General features: G+C 47.1%; 1 protein-coding gene across 1 annotated transcript in view; it reads right to left on the bottom strand.

The window, feature by feature from the left end:
* Positions 1-2,689: 2,689 nt before the first annotated feature.
* Positions 2,690-18,253, bottom strand: part of adgrl2b.1 (adhesion G protein-coupled receptor L2b, tandem duplicate 1) — a 60,416-nt gene continuing 44,852 nt past the window's right edge. Inside the window, exons 14-21 of the mRNA XM_080836892.1 lie at positions 18,140-18,253; positions 17,067-17,133; positions 13,591-13,682; positions 12,167-12,335; positions 11,370-11,498; positions 10,709-10,805; positions 8,896-9,024; positions 2,690-3,942 (exon numbers count right to left, since the gene is read on the bottom strand). The exon at positions 18,140-18,253 is cut by the window's right edge and continues 107 nt beyond it. Of these exons, the coding sequence (XP_080693018.1) occupies positions 2,957-3,942; positions 8,896-9,024; positions 10,709-10,805; positions 11,370-11,498; positions 12,167-12,335; positions 13,591-13,682; positions 17,067-17,133; positions 18,140-18,253 (1,783 nt within the window). The 3' untranslated portion in view covers positions 2,690-2,956. The remainder of the gene's footprint in view (positions 3,943-8,895; positions 9,025-10,708; positions 10,806-11,369; positions 11,499-12,166; positions 12,336-13,590; positions 13,683-17,066; positions 17,134-18,139) is intronic.

The following is an 18,253-nucleotide window of genomic DNA, read 5'->3' as shown; positions in this document are numbered from 1 at the left end:
TATTTGTTTTATTTATTCCGGTGATGGGCATTTGGGGGGGGGGAGTGCAACGTGGGAGTCTCTGAGCACATTTAAGTTTAACTGACAGGAACGCTTTCAAGAACAACCTTGCTCGGTATTAAAGCAACTCCCTCTGCCTCAAATTGAGAACACACTTCTGCTGATGTCTGGGCCCCAGACGGGACACTCTTTGATTGTTCTGGGAGTCAGTGTGACAGCTTCCTTCCTCTATGTTGTCCCTCCTCTGCAATCCCATACTGCTCCGTAGACACAGTGGATTACATACACACCCGCTACTTTGATGTGGCCACAAGGCTGGTAAACGTGACTGCAAACTACGATTTCAGCCTCCCTGCTGTGAAAATGGTTGTAATCAGTAAGCACATAAAACACAACATTGTCGTGATGCAAGAGCTACGACTATGTCAGCAGTTCGTATCCCACAGTTAATTCAATGTGAGCAGTGCCTGCAGGTGATAATTACATAGAAATGGAACAGAACAGGTTGTTTTTCCAACAACAATGAGCCAATATATATGCATAATACCAGACAAAGCTTTATGACAAGACGATAAGAGTTTCATTAGTTGCGGTATTGTCTCGTGTTGGCAGCCATTGACTTTGAATGTTAGCCTGGCAGAGCGCATACCAACAGCACTCCACAACTGTCTGACTGCAATGGCTCTGTGTGCGGGTTTCTACACGTTGTGGCTGCAGTTGTGGGATGAATGGGCCAGGTGCAATGTCATGTCTGGTGCTGCAGGGACATAGGGCCGAAGGGCTTGTTTGTGCTGGCCTGCCTCCCAGTCAGAGTGAGTGGGCATGGGGCAAACTTGCAAATGAGCTTTGAATTACTTGTGCTGGGAGTTGCACAGAACCTGATAGATCGTTGCATCAGTGTCGCGCCTGTAATGACTGTGTTTGTGTGGTTGGGAAGGTCTTTTAATAAGCTCTTTTTCTTTGAGGGTAGAGACGTGAATCTTTTTGAGATGCTTTTATGAGTTGCAGTGGTGTTCATAAAAAAAACAAGCATGTTATTCAGCTTTTTGATACAGCTTATGATGAGATTACATCAACCACCCAGGAATAAATACCTCCTAAATGATTTATATTAAGACTTCGTATTTTCCTTGGGTGTTGAGAAAGTCATTTTTCAAACAACAAATCCCGAGTGCTAGCTCATCTCTCTGTTTTCTATTTTCAGTACCTCAGATACTATTAGCTTCTCCTGTAGGGCAAATAAACTCAACAAATACCATTTAGCCCACACGCACCATCTGTTGTCTCCAGTTAACAGCAGAGTGGCCAGGGTGGATCCAACCAAGGTGAAAACTGTCTCAATAGACTTGCGCTTTTAAAAGCATGTGCCAAGTATAATTATGTCCTCAGTGTTGAATGGCAGTTGTTTTGACCGTCCTGCTTTGCAGCTATTGGAAAGCAATGTCAAATGATTCGTATAGCCAGCACAGTGATGTTTTACAAAACAATAAGGGGGATGTGTATTTGGTTCCAGTCAAGTACAGGATAGCCAAAACAAGTTATTATCAGGCACACACACACACACACACACACACACACGCACAAATATATATAGAAAAACAGTGTTCATGAATTTGTAAACCAGAAAAAAATTCTCACATTTATTTGATATCAAACAAGAGTTGGATTTTACATCAGCTTCTGACAATGGGGTTTTACAAAATGATTGAAATGAATATCAACAGTGCTGATCACTGATGCAAATCACACACTTTCTTTCTTTCCAGCACCTTTCCTTTTATTTTCTGCTTTCCATCACTCTTAATAAATTATTTAACGTTCTTGATCGTATCAACACGAGATATTTGAATCTTGACTATCTGTCAAGCATTTTCCAGTAAATAAATTACATAATAACCCAATTCACTCCAAATTTGTGCAAGGCGTTGCTATCTTTTGTTTGAAATAGAGGGAAATGGGTCCCTTGTATATGAACATTGGCAAAAATACATTTTTTTTTTTACCCGGAAAAATCCATATTCCATGAAAGCAAAAACACTGCTCACAAGTGGACATGTGTGTATGTACTCATGGGTTTACATGTTTTCCTCCATGTTTTAAAAGTACTACAATGAATGACGTGTATGAGGAAAAAACACATTTTAACATGATGTGCAACCTTTTCACAATAATCTCTCACTGACATGTCTCACTTAATGGTTGCCATAATTGTTTTGCTTGGTTTTCTTTTTATCTTCTTTTTTTTTTTTTACACTTGTGGTACAGCAAAATATATCTTCTTTAGCTGTTCTTTGTACAACAGTTGAATGTGCAATAGAGAAAATATAAGGCCTGAGTCTGAGTAGTGGTTCATTATTCTCTTTTCTGTTCAGTCTTTGAGTCACGGCTTTGGGGCATGGCCCTTGCTCTAGAATCGGGGGACTTTGAATGCTCCGAAGTCAGGGGGGGTTCTCCCATTGGAAAAGACTCAGGACAGTTTTCAGAGCTCCAAGACATTGGCATGGTTCTGTTATATCATACAAAGGCTTGGGTGAGGATGGTGCCAGGCTTGTCATGGACACCTCTCTCTCTCTCTCTCTCTCTCTCTATCAAGACAAGCACGCACACACACACAAACACACACACCATTCTGTGCATTTCCCACCCCAGGAGTCCAACAGTACAGTTAAAATACACAGATGGCTGTGATATAGTTTTTTTTCTTCTTCTTCATTATTTAAAAAAAAAAAAAAACAAAGGTATTGTTTGTGTGTGTGTGTGTATGTTTGTTTGTACTTGTTGCGTTAGAATCAAAAATGTATTTTCACTTTGCCTCCTCCCACGTGTGGCTCACTTTTCCTGCCTGATGGTCTGCGAATCGGAACAATGAGGGAGAGAGAGAGAGAGAGGAAACAAGTGAGAGCTGGAGGGGTTGGTGAAAGTGGCTAGGCGTCTCTTGGACTGCCGCCCCGTTAGCTCAGAGGCTGGTGATCAGCTGCATTTGACCGTCTCTGGGGGGCTCTCCGTCCGCAGGCGGGGGGCAGCCCTCGGGGTCCCCAGGCCCGATGCAGCCCTCGCTGGTGCCCCGCCGGCTGATGTGGTAGTAGGAGAGCGACGGCGGGCCGTCGCCCAGGTCGGGCATGCTCTTGTGGCAGAGGTCCTCGGCCTCGCTGCGCGTGGAGGAGGAAGGCGAGAGCTCCTCGTCCTCGTCAGCTGCATACGGCGAGGGCGAGGGCGAGTCTCTGAGGTTGGGCATGCTGGTGTACAGGGAGTCTCTGTTGTTGGGCGATGGCGAGTCCTTGTCCTGGGCCGCCAGCGCCGACTTTGTGCCACAGCGGTTGTCCGCGCTGCCATTGTCCAGCTGATCGTCGTCTTCGTCGTCGTCGTCCGGCTGGTGGCGCGGCACCCGGCGCTGTGCCCGCTGGGCACTGTAGAGCAGCGAGTGAGTCCGCTGGGGCAGCAGCGGGGCATCCAGCACCTGGCGGTGGTGCGGGTGCAGCAGCAGCTCCAGCGTCGGGTGCGGTGGCCCGCTGGCTGCTGGGCGGACCGGGGAGGAGGCGTCTGCGTCGTCGGCCACGATGGCGTCGTCCTCGCTGCCGCTGGACCCCCCTTCCCTGCACCCGCTGCCCGGTCGCACCCCAACCTCGACGCTCAGCCACGTCTGAGGCGGTGCCCCGCCAGCCAGCCGGCCACGCTCCTTCTCCCTCTCCTTGTCGTGGGGGTTGAGCTCGGCGTGGTGGGGCCTGGGCGCGCCGCGCGGCCGCAGGTTGTTGTGAACCAGCTCAGAGATGATCATCTTCTCGAAGGTGGCGTCGTCCAGGGCAAGGGCACAGTCAGCGGGGCAGTGCACGGCCGGGTCCTCGTACTCCTCGTCGCGCAGTGAGTAACTGTTGTTGAAGTTGCCATTGAGGGGCAGGGTGTCCATGGCGCTCACGTCCCTGCTGTTGGTCAGGGATTGCTGGCCTGTGGCGCGGGAGGGAAGGGAGGAGAGGAGAGAAAATTATTAGTTTTGACACCCTCTGCCATGGCAACACGTCAGAGAGGACACAACCAACACACCCACTCAACCACTTTAATACTGTTCAGGACATTAACCAGGCCATTAGTTGAAAGCCAGCATCTTGGCGTGGTGAATGTGAAAATCAGTGTTGAAGAGAATGAAAAAAAACCTGCGTGATGACTAAATGTGATATTTCTTTTTGTCACACTGAATGCCAATGCAGCCATTTGTGTCCACTGGAACCAACCCACATTATATGTTCGTTTTCTCTAGCTTGTCCTTCACAATATTAAAAACAAGCAATGGTTAACACAAACACAAACACACACATACGGATACACACGGATACACACACACACACACACACACACACACTAATACATGCACACAGCATGTGGCCACATGTAGGAGCAAGCGTCAGTACCTCAAAGCACTAGAGCTGGATACACACACACACACACACACACACACACACACACACACACACACATACACACACACACACACACACACACACACACACACAGACACACACACACACACACACACATACACACACGCACACACAAAACAACATATCAAATAAAACCAACCAACCAACAAACCAACCAACAAACAAACCAAAACGAAAAGCCAAATGAAAAGACCAATATCCACCGACAATAAATAATCTATGCGCACATTGGTGAAACGAAATCATACGTGTGAATGGGGAATGTGGTGGACCCAATAAGCCACATGAAAGACAGCCGCACACAAGCAGACAAACACACAGGCAAGCAGGCAGACAGACACACAGGCAGGCAGGGTGCAGCCCAACTCACTTTACCACCACTCACATCAAGTGCGTCTGCTCAGGCCATCGGGCCTGACGACTGCCGAGGCGCAAAAGAAAAGTGAAACAGTAACTGTCGGTTTTATTGCAGCATGACAAAGAGTGATCAGATCACCGATTTGAGGATACACACCAAATCAATCAAATAATAACAATTCAAAAAGAAAAGAAAAAGCCTTCGGGGAAAATAAACCGGTCTTGCCTGAATTCAGACCATCCGTACAGATTTGGCCCGTGTTGCTTCCCAGACAGCCCAATGCTGCGTCAAAGACGGGATGTAGTGTGCCATTCAGTGGTGGATACACCAGTGCATATTCAAAAAAATAGTATAGCTAAAGAAACCCAAAAACACTGACACCAGGACAATAGCAATGTCAAAATGTCCTTAAGAAACTTTACATTAAACTTCCACAGTGGGGTTTTTTCCTGTTCCTCTGAGAAATGATGGAGCAAATTGGCAGGATGGCTGAATTCAGGATGTGGCAAGTGTAAAGGGGTTCAGCAGCAAGCAATCACAGCCTCCTATCAAGTCATGTGTCTCTTTCTAGCTCCTATCCTCATCTAGCGAGCATCGCACATACTCAGCTGTCTAGCTCCGCATCATCCCATTTACTTCATATTCCCCGGAAGCACATTTCACCTAGGTGTATGGGAGCGTATTTTGAAATAATTGGTCCAAAAACTCTGATAAGCCTTCGACTGTTATGTTTCGAGCCTCGACAAAACTGACACGCGTCCGCAGCCCAGGCGTCTCACGGATAGGCTAATAAGGGGCTAGAAATGAAATGCAGTTCCCGCTAATCCAAGCATTATGGCACATTTTCCAGCTAGGGCCACTTATTAATCGTACTCAAATAGGCCTTTGTGTATGGGGATTGACACAATTAATGAAGAATAAAGGAAGCTCACTGGAGAAAGACAGGGACGGAGAGAGAAGGAGAGAAATAGGAGCTGATGAAAACAGAGAGGAATGGGGAGAAACAGGACAGAGTGATGAAACGAAGATGGGGGAGGTAGGACCTATGAGCAGTCCGGGCCTTACACGATGAAGGCCGATTTGGTGTTTTTTATGGTTAAAAAGCGAGGCACTGAGATGGAGAGAGAGAGAGAGGGAGTTAGAGAGAGGGGGGGGGGGGGGGATGCTGCTCTCCTGTAACATGCCGTAAGTGCGATAAGGAAAAGTCTCTTTTGTAGACAGAGAAAAGAAAGTAAAAACAGACATGAAAGACTTTCCTTTTCGGGAGAAGAAAAAACGCAGCAAGGGTGGGAAAGGAGGGGACGAGGCAAAAAAGAGGGGGGCGGAGGAGACACCGTGAAATTGTGCCATTGCAGAGATTATTTGCATTTGCTTGTGCATCAAACAATCGTGGCTGTTTTATATCTCTCCAGACAGGTATTGTTCTTCAGGGAGAAAGGGCAACGATGGCTGTGAGAACAGAACTACACCGCACTACACCTGGATCATGACTGACTTCTTGGAGGCAACAGAATCAGCTTAAGGTGGACATATTGGCTTCATTCTTCCCCAACCTGTGCCTCAGTCCTATTGACAGTTTGTGTAGCCGTGAGTTAAGGCCTTGACTCTGTGCCAGCTCACCCTGATGTACATTGGAATTGTTCTTTTATTCGACTTGAGCAGCTTTAAGTGTTGATGCATGCGCATCCCCAGTGAAATCGACAGCCTTGGGTAAGGCTGAATAAACACAGCTACAATGCCCACTCTTTCTCCTCTGTCAACCCCCTTTTCTTTTTTTTTTTATCCCTCCCTCCCCCCCCCCCTCGCTCTCTCTCCCTCTCCCTCCCTCTCTCTCCCTCTACCACCCTCTCTCTCCATTTTTCTGTCTCATTTGCCTTCTGCTCAGGAACTCTGGGTGAAAAACAGAGGCCTTCTGTTTCGCTCGCTCTTATTCTCCACAGTTTGCCTTGTGATGTTAAGTTGTGAAGTTAAACTCTCCTTCGCTCTCTCTCTCTCACTCTCCCCTTTGTGCTTGTCCAATGAGTGTCTTGTTGTGAATTCAGGAACTCCTAACATCGCTTGGCTTTAAGAAAAAAAAACTAAAAAACGTGTCAGGGCCGCCACGTTGCCTTCGCAGAGCGGGCACCACAGCAAAGAAATAAATAAAAAAGAAGCAAAGGCTTGGTGGTGTCTCATCCCTCTCCATAAGTGGATTCCCTTTGCGTTCAGAGGCAACTTAAGCCCTCCAAGATTGCCTGCAGTGCACCCCTCACTGAGCTTTTGAGGATTACTATTAATTTCGTCTATGTCACTGATAGTGTTGTAAAGGAGAATGCGCCGTGGCTGCACATCTCCTTTTGTAATCTCTTCTGTAATTATGTCAAGAGGATGCTATCTGCTTCTCTCCCGCTGAACACTCATGCTAATTCTTGGCAACAGGGTCCCCGCGCTCAGTGTGTCAGTAATGATGCCTCGGCTTTATGTCGTTATTTATTTGGCTGCCGTTGTTTGAACGAGCACAGGTACTGCTGCTGAGCTTCCTGTCTCCAGTGTGAGAATGATGAATGTGAGTGACAGCTGGAGGTTGCATTGCGTGTGTGAATGTCTTCTTTGAGTTTATGTTCCTGAGTGTGTGTGTGTCTTTACGTGTGTGTGTGTGTGTGTGTGTGTGTGTGTGTATATGTGTGCCAGCAGGTTTATGCACCCACATTTTATTTTTGTCATAGTTGCTCCACAACAGAAACTGACACATTGAGTGCCTATCATTTTTTATCGACAGCACATTTTGAGACATATGAGTGTAATTTCTTTATTCCTGCCTATTGAGGTAGGTAGTGTGCGACGGCAGTACCCTGGCTGGTTGCATAGTAGATATAAACTCAGATCCCATACCTCCTTGTGTGGCGTGTTCACTAACACACGGCCCTGGGGTTCTTTCAGAGTGTTGATTAGTTCACTGTCAATTGGACGGGATGTGGGGAACGGAAATGTATGCAGATGCGGCAAACTATTTGCTCCGTTCCTCTTCAAAGGTCCGTTTGCCATCTAAATGCAAAGACCTGCGCAACAACGGGCTGCCATTTAAAACTGCATGTGGAGACGGCGCGTCAAAAGAACACCGCAGCCGCATTGTCGTCTGTCAGCTCCCGGCACAAACGATACCTGCTGTATGACTTCTTTGCATTTTCTTCTCCTCATATTCAGTTTTTTTTTCTCTCCTTCTGTGTCTATTCTCATCATCAAATAGGGCTGCGTCGGCAGAGGGGTGCAGTTCGGCCCACACGGCGGCTGCCTGTGATATAATATCTCAGAGGGAGTGTGGGGGGAGAGAAGGCTGAATGCAAAAGCCGCTTCCTCCTGTTTGCTTTGACGAGAAGGAGGAGGGGGGGGGGGGGGGGGGGGCAAGCTAAGAAAGTGGGGCAGAGACGACACAAACAGCATTCCAATCAGGTGCCGCCGCGTCTGTTTTGTTTTGGTGTTCGTCGACAAACGACAGGTGAAATAAATAGGCAGCCACGCCTGCCTGGTTATTGTTGTAGCAATTCTCATTACGGAACAGGCGGGGTTGGTGAATATCGCGGAACACAAAGAGAATGGGAGACAATGAGGCGTACGGCACTTTAAAAAGGCGGGATGTTTCATTATTGATGCTGATTACACCGTAAGTGCTCCAATTTGTGTAAGTACCACGCAACATGCACTAAAAATCACTTTTTGTTAGGCTGAACTTGTGCATCCTCCGCCTCCAAACTTGCTGTGTGCCTTGGGGTGAGATGTCAGCGGGGAGGAAGCCGAGTAATTGGCCGGACGAATCTCACCAGTAGCAATTTAATTTTGGCGCTGGACTGAAAATCTAGTCAAATCTTTTCGGAATCAAGCGTGAGTGAGAGGGAATAAAGTGAAATCTAAAAAAAAATTACTTAAAACTACCAAAGCTGAGAAACAACAATTAGAACCACCTCCTCTCCCCCAACTACCCCCCTCCCCAACCCTAACCATTTACAGTTATTTCCAACACATGCATGTTTCCCACTCACCTACTCACTCCACAGAAATACACACACACACACACACACACACACACACACACACAAGCAGAGCATTTAAGAGGAGGGCATAGTGCACCTGGAGAATGAAAGGCCGGAGGTGAGGGAGTGTTGCACACGATGGTTTCAGCGAGGAGGTTGTTATAGGGGTTGTTAGTGTCGTGAGGTCGGAGAAGGGGGTTAGTTAGAAGATAGTTGCCAGTCATCCCTGTGACGAGAGGAGCAGAGGACAGACATAAAGAGGAGAGAAGGACAGACAGAAGAAAAGGCACATTTCATAAGCCGCAGACATAATGAGAAAGAAAAAGACTCCCTCTCCATCCTACTCGTCTCTTCAAATGGGATTAAGTCAAGCTTTTTTTTTTGCCACAACCGTTTTAATTATAAAGTAGGATTACATTTGATCTTTCACAAACAAAAAGATGGGTTTTCTCATCCGCACTTTGATGATTGTAATTACGGGAGGAAAAACATAACCAATACATATTTGGGGGTAATTATTGTGGTAAGCTTCATTTTCTGTTTGTGTACATCACAAAACTTGGGAAGAATATGTAATTTGACAAACAACTCATCAAACATTTCTAAGCACAGATGTAAGGAACCTAGGCCTACTGCAATGGATTGGCTATTGTAGATATAGACTTAAGAAGAATTTTTAATTGTAAAGCATATCTGTCTCATATTTACTTTTATACTAAGAGCCTATTATGTTTAATCTGATTTTGTTGGAATTGATTAAAAACATCCCTGAGGTCAACTGCCACCATGAGAAACAGTGCAGTTTAGTACACTGAATATTTCCTTTAGTTAAAAACTAAAAACAAACAAAACAATGCTAAATTGCAGGGAATGGCATCCTAGCAGGGTCCTAAATAAATGTCTTCAAGATATGCTCATGAAAAGCAGTGTAACTTTGATTACATTTTAACAAGTGCTCAGAGAAACAACTATTCAGATTATTCTCAAAAACAAGTCTGATCTTCAGTTTCCTATAGACGCAGACACAAAACTGTGCTTCACAAAATGCATACGTAACCACTCCAGGCCTCACAATCAATCCCTCAGCACTTGTCCACAAAAAATAATGTGAATCCTGTCTTAAGAGTTTCTCTGCCTCCCAACTCCAAACAAAAAAAAATATATCAATACCCATTCAGTCTGCGAGTGCACTGTGTAAATGATTTGGGTAGAGGTGAGGCAGGATGCTACTAGCATGTTTAAAGGAAAAAGGTTAAAAAAAAGGCCTTCTTTGTAGAGCTTGTGGCGACTTTCCAAATCACTACTAGCTTAAAAAAACAAACAAACATGGCTGTGACCTCCTCTGTGCTGTGCCTGGCAACGTTTTTTTCTGGAGTAACTTTGGCTGAGAGGGAACGCCGCGGAGCATGCTCTCCTGCTAGTCAGGGGCGTGCTGAGAGTTTAACATCAGCGTCTCATCAGTCACACCTTGACTCGAGCTAAATAATAGATCAAACCGTTTTTTTTTTTTTTTTGCAAAGCAGACAAGTGGCTGTTGAGACTTCTAAAAGTTAGCGAACGAGTTTCACTGCAAACAAGTACATATTGGTTCATGTCAGGCGAGTTATATTCTTTTCAGTTATGAAAAACCTCGTAAACACCGAGTGGTCGCCTTGACTAGCCTTTATGCCACCCCTTTGTGCTGTTAGCCTACAGACAAGAATGTCATCACAGCAGTTTCAGTGAAAACCTCAGTTAAGAGTCGAGAAGAGAAAACAAAAGTGTTAGGGAGGGCCAGCAGTAGCCTTTGGTGGTGTATCGACCGATTCCGCCATGTGTTGTCTCAGGCAGCCGTGTAGCCTTGGAGCGCAGGGGAGGGGGGGGGGGGTTGGGGTTGGAGAAAGTAGGGCAGGGGGGCTGCCAGCACTTACCTTGGTTAAGCGTCGAGGTGCTGTTGATGTCTCCCGAGATGAAGGAGGACTCGGACTGCTTCCTCACTGTGTCGTTCCACATCCGCCGGATGCGGCTCTGCTCCAACCACAAACACAGCACACACACACGTGCACACGCACACACACACACACACACGCACACACACACACACACACACACACACACACACACACACACACACACACACACACACATGCATGTGAGCCTTACTCCTCTTCAGAATCAGATTCCCTGAACATCAGAACATCTCTCTGCTCCCACCTTTATTGATGACAATTTATACTGCATATCGTATTCCGTATAAGGCATTGCATTTCCATCATGTGGCATCAGATTAACCATCTGGGAAATGTTACGAGACAGTTAGGTACTAAGATGTACTTGTAGGGTTATCAGTGTGGACATTTCTACTCCCCTAACTGCTGCTCCCCCCCCCCCACAACCTGCAGGGATCAGACTCATTCTATCTGGTTAAACGTAGCCTCAGCTGTGAAGCGTGATGAGGGAAGAGTGGATTAATTTGTCAGCAGCCAGTGATAAGCACTTACAGTGTTCAGGGGCTTTGTGTGTGTGTGTGTGTGTGAGGGGGGGGGGGGGGGGGGTATTGAGTAGGTGGGATTGTCAGTGCTGAGGCCATACCTGCGTGGCAGAGGAGTAGCGGGCCGTGGAGCGGGATGTTGATGTCTTCCCCGAGCCGTGAGAGCTCTCCAAGGGCAGTCCACCGCAGCAGTGGGACTGGCGGAAACACTTGCTGTATTCTTTACGTACCTGCCAGAATCACAAAGCAAACGGCAAGGGCAGTTTGAGTCAGAGACGGCAGTCTGGACGGGGCTCCAGCCAAACCATATTAAAATGTTCTAGTGAAATAGGGGAAACTAGGGGACGCATGATGATGGTGTCCGAAAAACACTATTTTCTTGTGGTATGTGTCAAAATAGCCTTGTTTTTCACACCAAGATGTTTGTTTGTGGCTTTTGGTTTCTGAGAAGGGGAATTCTTGTTTTTCGAGGAGGAAACGTATTTCATGTGACATTCTTTCAAATTACCCCCTCTGTTGATGGGGCGACAGCCAGACATCACTGCTGTGCATGAGAGACATCACAAAAACACTGCACACACACAAAAAAAAAAAAACCCTATCTCCAAAACACCAATTAAAGAGGCTTTTTGATGAAAGCATACTCATAAATTGCAGACTGCCTCCGGAAGCAAAAAAGCTACAACCACTATCAGGATGGCTAATCACAAAAGATCCAAACTAAAAGCACAGGCTTCGTGTAATTGCGACTTCATTTAATTAGACACATAATTACAATGCTAACAAAACAACACAGGAACGCAACAGCTACTGCTTTAATAGATTGAATCACGAGTAGTCAACAAAACTCAACAACCATTAGCGCTGTATCCCCTCTTACCACCATTATTGTGCTTACTTTCTTTTGAAGGAGACAGTGGAAGATGAAGATGAACATCCCCTGCAGGGTGTTGAAGATGGTGAAGAGATACGCCATCACCACGGACGAGTCGTTCAGGAAGAACAAGCCAAACGACCACGTCAGTCCCAGCAGGCAGAGCAAAGCAAACGCACCCAGCACCCAGGACCTGCCACACATGGACACAAATCACAGCGGCTGTAATAACTTCACTATACAAAAATATATGATTACAATGCACTGGCCTCCCCTCCCACACACACACACACACATATATAGAAAAATAAGGCCAATAAATAAGGCTGGAGGTGAATTTAAGTCATGATGTCTGATGAGGAAATCTGACGAGAATGTCCCAAGAGCTGTTGCAGTGCTTATGCTCTGGTGTTTTATGAAATCTGACGAGAATGTCCCAAGAGCTGTTGCAGTGCTTATGCTCTGGTGTTTTATGGAGGCTCACTCAGGGTGGGCTGAGAAAGAGTGCAAACGAGGCACTTTTTCCACAGGAGATTCCAGGAACACCTCCAGCAGATCGGGTGACCCACACGCTCGGCCAGCCCGACAGCGGCCGGGCACTGATACACGGAGCGGGGATTTATTTTTCTCCCCCCCCGTGTCCCTTCGTCTCCTGTTTCTCTGCCTGGATGTTTGAGTGCAGTTACGGGCACGTGTCCCACAAAAGTGTTTCATTTTCGAACCCAACCCCCCGCACTGGGGGTTTCAACGTTGTGCCGAGAAGGACCAGGAGCATCTGGTAAGATTAAGTTGTCCTTCTACCATGTAATTGTAGTGGAACAACTCAATTAGTGTGCGACAAAAACTTCAGCACACTGGACTAAGGGTTAATGGGTTCTGTAATAACAGGCCTGGGCTCTCTAATGGCTGCTTCCCTTCTGCTTACCCTCATCCTGACCCACTGTCCCGACATCTCACCCCTCAGCCCATCCAAATAATACACCAAATTATAACCATCTCCATTTGGGTATTACTGAAATTACACATGGTCAGTGGACGAGGGAGAAAAAAAGTCGCATTTGCATTTATATTCGGTAATTGCCATAATTATAGCCAAGTTGATTTAAATCTGTGAGTGTACATCTGTTATTGTGTGCAGCATTATTTTGTAAATATTTAAAAAATGAAAATACACATGGAAAAATAACCCAAAACGGCTCATGGTGCCAGCTGGGATAGTCTATTAAAATTATGCAATAAAAGCAAATGGTTTAAAAAAGAATCGGCAATATAAAACACATTAATATGATATTATTATGACAGTTAACTTCATAAATCTCAATAAAACTACACAGCTGGTAAATTACCCATATTTATGTCCCTAGCTCTACAGTACATTTTTCTTCTACTGTAAACAGAATGGGGCAAGCTGACACCATGGCTACTCCTCAGTGTGTGACATGCCTTACCTGATACTCTCCAGGCGGCTGGAGTCCGGTTTCATTGAAGTGGAATGCTTCACCATCTTGTACATGGTCACAACCAGGAAGATGAGATTGAGCTGTCCAAACAGTAATATCAAGGTTACAGTCGCAGACCACAGTGTCACATGTGCTACCATACCACCGCCAGACAAGGCCACTCCAGTTTCCTCTTTGTGAGGCTGGACAGAAATGCACCCTTGGAAAAAAAAGGCCCCTGATCTAGATTAGAGCACTCTGCATTTAGTCACTTACTAACGGACAATTAGACATGAATTAGCACTTATTAAGCAATTACTCAATCATGGACAGGCACCGAGAGATAGGATATCACACTGTTGGGGACTAGTTAGGCCTTTGCAGGCAGACCCTTCTGTTCCGCCATCCCCTTTCCTCTCTCCCCTCTCTCTCCCCTCTCTCTCTCTCTCTCTTGCCCCTGCTGAACGCACCACTGTCGACCACATTCATTCCCCAACGCCAAATCCCTGCTTCACAAAGCCCCCAGGAACGGAAAGCGGTTGCTTTTCCTTGTTCTCGGCTGCTATTGAAAGCAAGAGCATGGCCGGCGCCTCTGCAGACTGGGGGCTGATGAACAGCGCAGTGTGACCGCAGGTGGTGGGGGTCGGCGGGGGTCCTGCATGAGACGTCCACTTCCAGGAGCCCTGCCACCATCCCCCCCCAACCTCACCCCCACCACCCTCACCGCCAGCAGCTCAGCCGAGGCACCACCAACGCTACCGAGACAAAGCAGCTTCGGAAGTATGAAAACGAGATGGCAGAAAGGACTGCAGGAGAATGCCAGAACACTGGGAAAAAAACCCAGACACACTCACACACACACACACACACACACACACACACACACACACACACACACACACACACACACACACACACACATACATACATGCACTCACACACATGCTGACTGAAAGAGCCCAAGAAAATGAAAAGAAGCGTGCAGAGGAAAGCAACAAGGGTGACAGAGGAAGAGAAGTGGAAGAGGTGGAGGCATGGTAAAAGGAAAAAAAGAAAGAGAGGACGAGAGAGAGGCCAAAAAAGAATTTAGGAAAAAGGGCGGTGGGAAAGGGGGGGGGGGGGGGGGGGGGCGTATGGAGCCAGGCAAGACAGCAACATATTTAAACTGTTCAGAAAAAATGTTTCCATGAATTCTGAAGTCTGTCTGGAAGCACTGGGAGGCCGTTCCACTTCCCTGGAGGTGGGTGGGAGGGGGGGAGGGGGAGATTTACTTCTACTTGGCACTCAACAATCTGAACCCCACCCCCGTCCCCCCCCCGTCCCCCAAACAAGGCCCCTACATAAATACGACAGGCAAAAAAAAAAATCAATATCCTGATTTAAATGTTATTACAAGGCTTTCGACATAATCTACCTTCCATCTCATTCAAAGTGCAGCCAAAAAACAATAGCTAAAAAAACAAATACATATTAATAGAGAGGACATTTCCAGGCCCAAGCCCAGAGATTGGTCTGGAGTTGAATCATTGGGGTTATCAGAAATAATATTGCTGTGGCTAAAGTTAGACAACCAGCTAAGTCTAATCTAGCGGGTCAACCAACCCACTCAGCCGTATTAATGGCAGTTTGAAATTCCTACAACGCTAAAGAGGATGTGAGCTCAAGGTCAATAAATCTGGATACAGCACAATCAATCAAGGACCCAGTGCCCAGCAATTGGGAATCAAATCATTGAACGCTAACTGGAATCGTTCCAGGATTTTAGCTCGGGCAATCTTTTTTTCATCTTAAAGAACGTTGAGCTTAAAAAGCTTACTATGCTGTCTTCCTGTTTGCCCTGAACATGAGTGGCCATGAAAAAAAAAATAGCAAACCACTTTTCATGGACAAAAATATAAATGCAAACACAAAATCGATCATCCACATACTCCCAATTCACAGTTCACTGTGTATTCAATACAGCTCTGCAGCAACAGAGGCAGTGCTCCTAGCTGCACAACCAAGAGAGAGAGAGAGAGAGAGAGAGAGAGAGAGAGAGAGAGAGAGAGAGAGAGAGAGAGAAAGAGAAAGAGAATTCAGGGGAAAAAACATGCTCAGAGATAGAGACAGAGAAAGGAGGCTGGGGACAGAAGAAAAGAAAAGCTGGAGAAAAGAAAGAAGTTGTGAGATGGGAGGGAGAAGGAGAAATAGAAAAAAGGAGGGAGGGGGGGGGGGGGGGGGGGAGTGCGTGTCAGGGAGGGAGGGAGCAAGTGCTGGTAGAACCCAGATTCCAGCCCTGTTGAGTTTTGTGTCCTAGCCACCAGGGCCGATTTACGTCCGCATGAGTCGAGTGGCTGGAAATGCATTTAACGCAGCCTGGAGTGATGACACAGATCTGATGAGACAGGCAGGCGGGTGGACAGGCACCGCAGCAGAGAGCTAGACGAACTCACCATGCCCTCACCCTGTGCTCATTTCAGAGGAGCCCCCCCCCCCCTCCACACACACACACACACACACACACACAAACACACCAATCCAACCATCAGCACCACCCAATCCCCCTGCCCACTTAGACATATGCCTCACCTTCCAGAAATAGTACCCAGCGTAAAAAAAACACAACACACTCGACAGCTACACCTAACAGAGACTGGGACTGGGGACACAAGCGGATAGACTGGGACAGAGGTGTGTGTGTGTGTATGCGTGTGTGTGTGTGTGTGTGTCCATGTATTCGATGTCTGACTTAACAGGCATGTCACAATAGATGTGTTTAGGCATGACACATATGGGCATGTATCTAAGAAAGTGTGTGTGTGTGTGTGTGTGTGTGTGTGTATTTTGTCGTCGTAGGGAGATTAAGTGCAAGAGTGCACAGTGCTTCACGCTTGTGTCGGCCTAATGGGATTGGACACGCCAGCGGCACGGTCCAGGCCCACTGGTGAAAGGCTTGGGGATGTGGTAATGGCCGCCGATCCCACCCACTCATTACGCCAGCGCTCATCCATTCCTCCCTATCTTTTTTCTCTTCTTCCTCCCACAGCTGAGTGGATGACCTTCATGCCTGAGCCTCTCCTTTTTTCTCTCAACTCCCCCTCCATGGCCTCCGCCCCCTCCCCCTCTCCTCCCCTTGGAGACGCCGCTCCAGACGCCACACTTCACACTCAGCCCTGACGGCCTTGCTGGCTCTTCTGCCTGGCCAGGACCATTTCATACCTGAATGCCTGACAGAGACACTCCGGATGCCTCTCCCCCGACTGTGCCATTGCAGCACCCCCAACCCCCACCCCCAACCGCCCCCAGTCAAACCAGCAGGCTTCACTCCTCAACAACTGACCTAGTCATTCTAAGAGACTCAGTATGACTTCCTCCTCATCCCGACCCCAACCATGTATATTCACACAGACATATGGATGCATATTAACCAAAACACACACACGTACATATGAACATAGACAAGCACACTTTAAAAAAATGGAGGTTGGTGAAAAACCATGGCTTACCATAATGACAAATGTTACTGGTCCGATGAAGCTCCAGATGAAGTGGTTATCAACTCTCAGCCAGCATCTGAAACATGAGCAGAGCCAACAGTCAGATGCGATCCTAAACACCACATGCTCTCCCACCACTCTGGGCGTAATTTAAGGCTAAGTCCACCGCAAGTGATTTGCTGGTGTGGGCGGCTACTATAAAACACAATGGCCCTATGCGTCCCCTTTAATAGAAGTCGATAAAGAAACAGGCCGTATGGAGGACGGGGATGCTGTTTTATTATCCCTTCACTGTCACAGAGGCAGCACGTTGATCGCACACGCTATGTGCACCGTGTTTTGCATGAAGCAAAGCGCTACATAATGCCATGGCGTTTACAGGCGCTGCTATGGACTGTAAAGCATGAAGTGCTGCTGCTGAGGCAGCGGGCGGGTAAGTGGCACTGTCGAGACCTGCGCTCAAATTAACAAGTCATCATACACTTCAGGCCTGGCACTTCTAATTTCAGACACACCGTGGCAAGCTGCTTATCAAACTGTGCCCTCAGAAGCCGCATGGCTGTAATAAGTGGTTGATGACTCCCGAAACACTGAGTGCTGGGTATCCAAACCGACAAGGAGCTATCACATGGATTATATTGGATTTATTACACAGAAATATAAATGTATCGAGGGCCTTGGTTAGGAAGGATAATGTGGCCACACGGCTCCAGTTCCAGAGTGCCGTGGGAGCCCCTGTCAGGGTGAAAAGCCTGCATCAAGGCCTTCTTGGGTGGGGGGTTGGAGCAACAAGCTGAAGCCCTGGCCTCAATCACATGCAGTGAAAATCAGCTTAGTCAGCCAGAGTGGTCATTAAATACAGCCGTTTGCTCTGAGATTTCTCATTCCACTTCGCGCCGTGACAGAGTGTAAATTTGCCAGAAGGCAGCTGTGGGGGCGGGGGGGGAGTTGCTCTGTGATGTTGCTCTCATTAGTGCACATTTGTTTTGGGGACCTTCTGTGGGAGAAGCAAGCTGTATGGAAGCTAACAAAAAAAAACCACAAAAACAGAAAACGAGAAAAAAACGAAATAATTCACTTACGCCCGTTTGGTGCCATAGCTCCTGTAGTCGATGGCGGCCGAGATCCCAACAACTATGGCGGGGAAGAGGTAGCCGGCAACGTAGTAGTATTTCCTGCGGGAGTACTCGCTCTCA

The sequence above is a fragment of the Sprattus sprattus genome (assembly GCF_963457725.1).
Source record: "Sprattus sprattus genome assembly, chromosome: 4".
NCBI classification, from domain to species: domain Eukaryota; kingdom Metazoa; phylum Chordata; class Actinopteri; order Clupeiformes; family Clupeidae; genus Sprattus; species Sprattus sprattus.
Note: the sequence above shows the minus strand (reverse complement) of the source record. Positions and strands in the feature narration are given on the sequence as shown.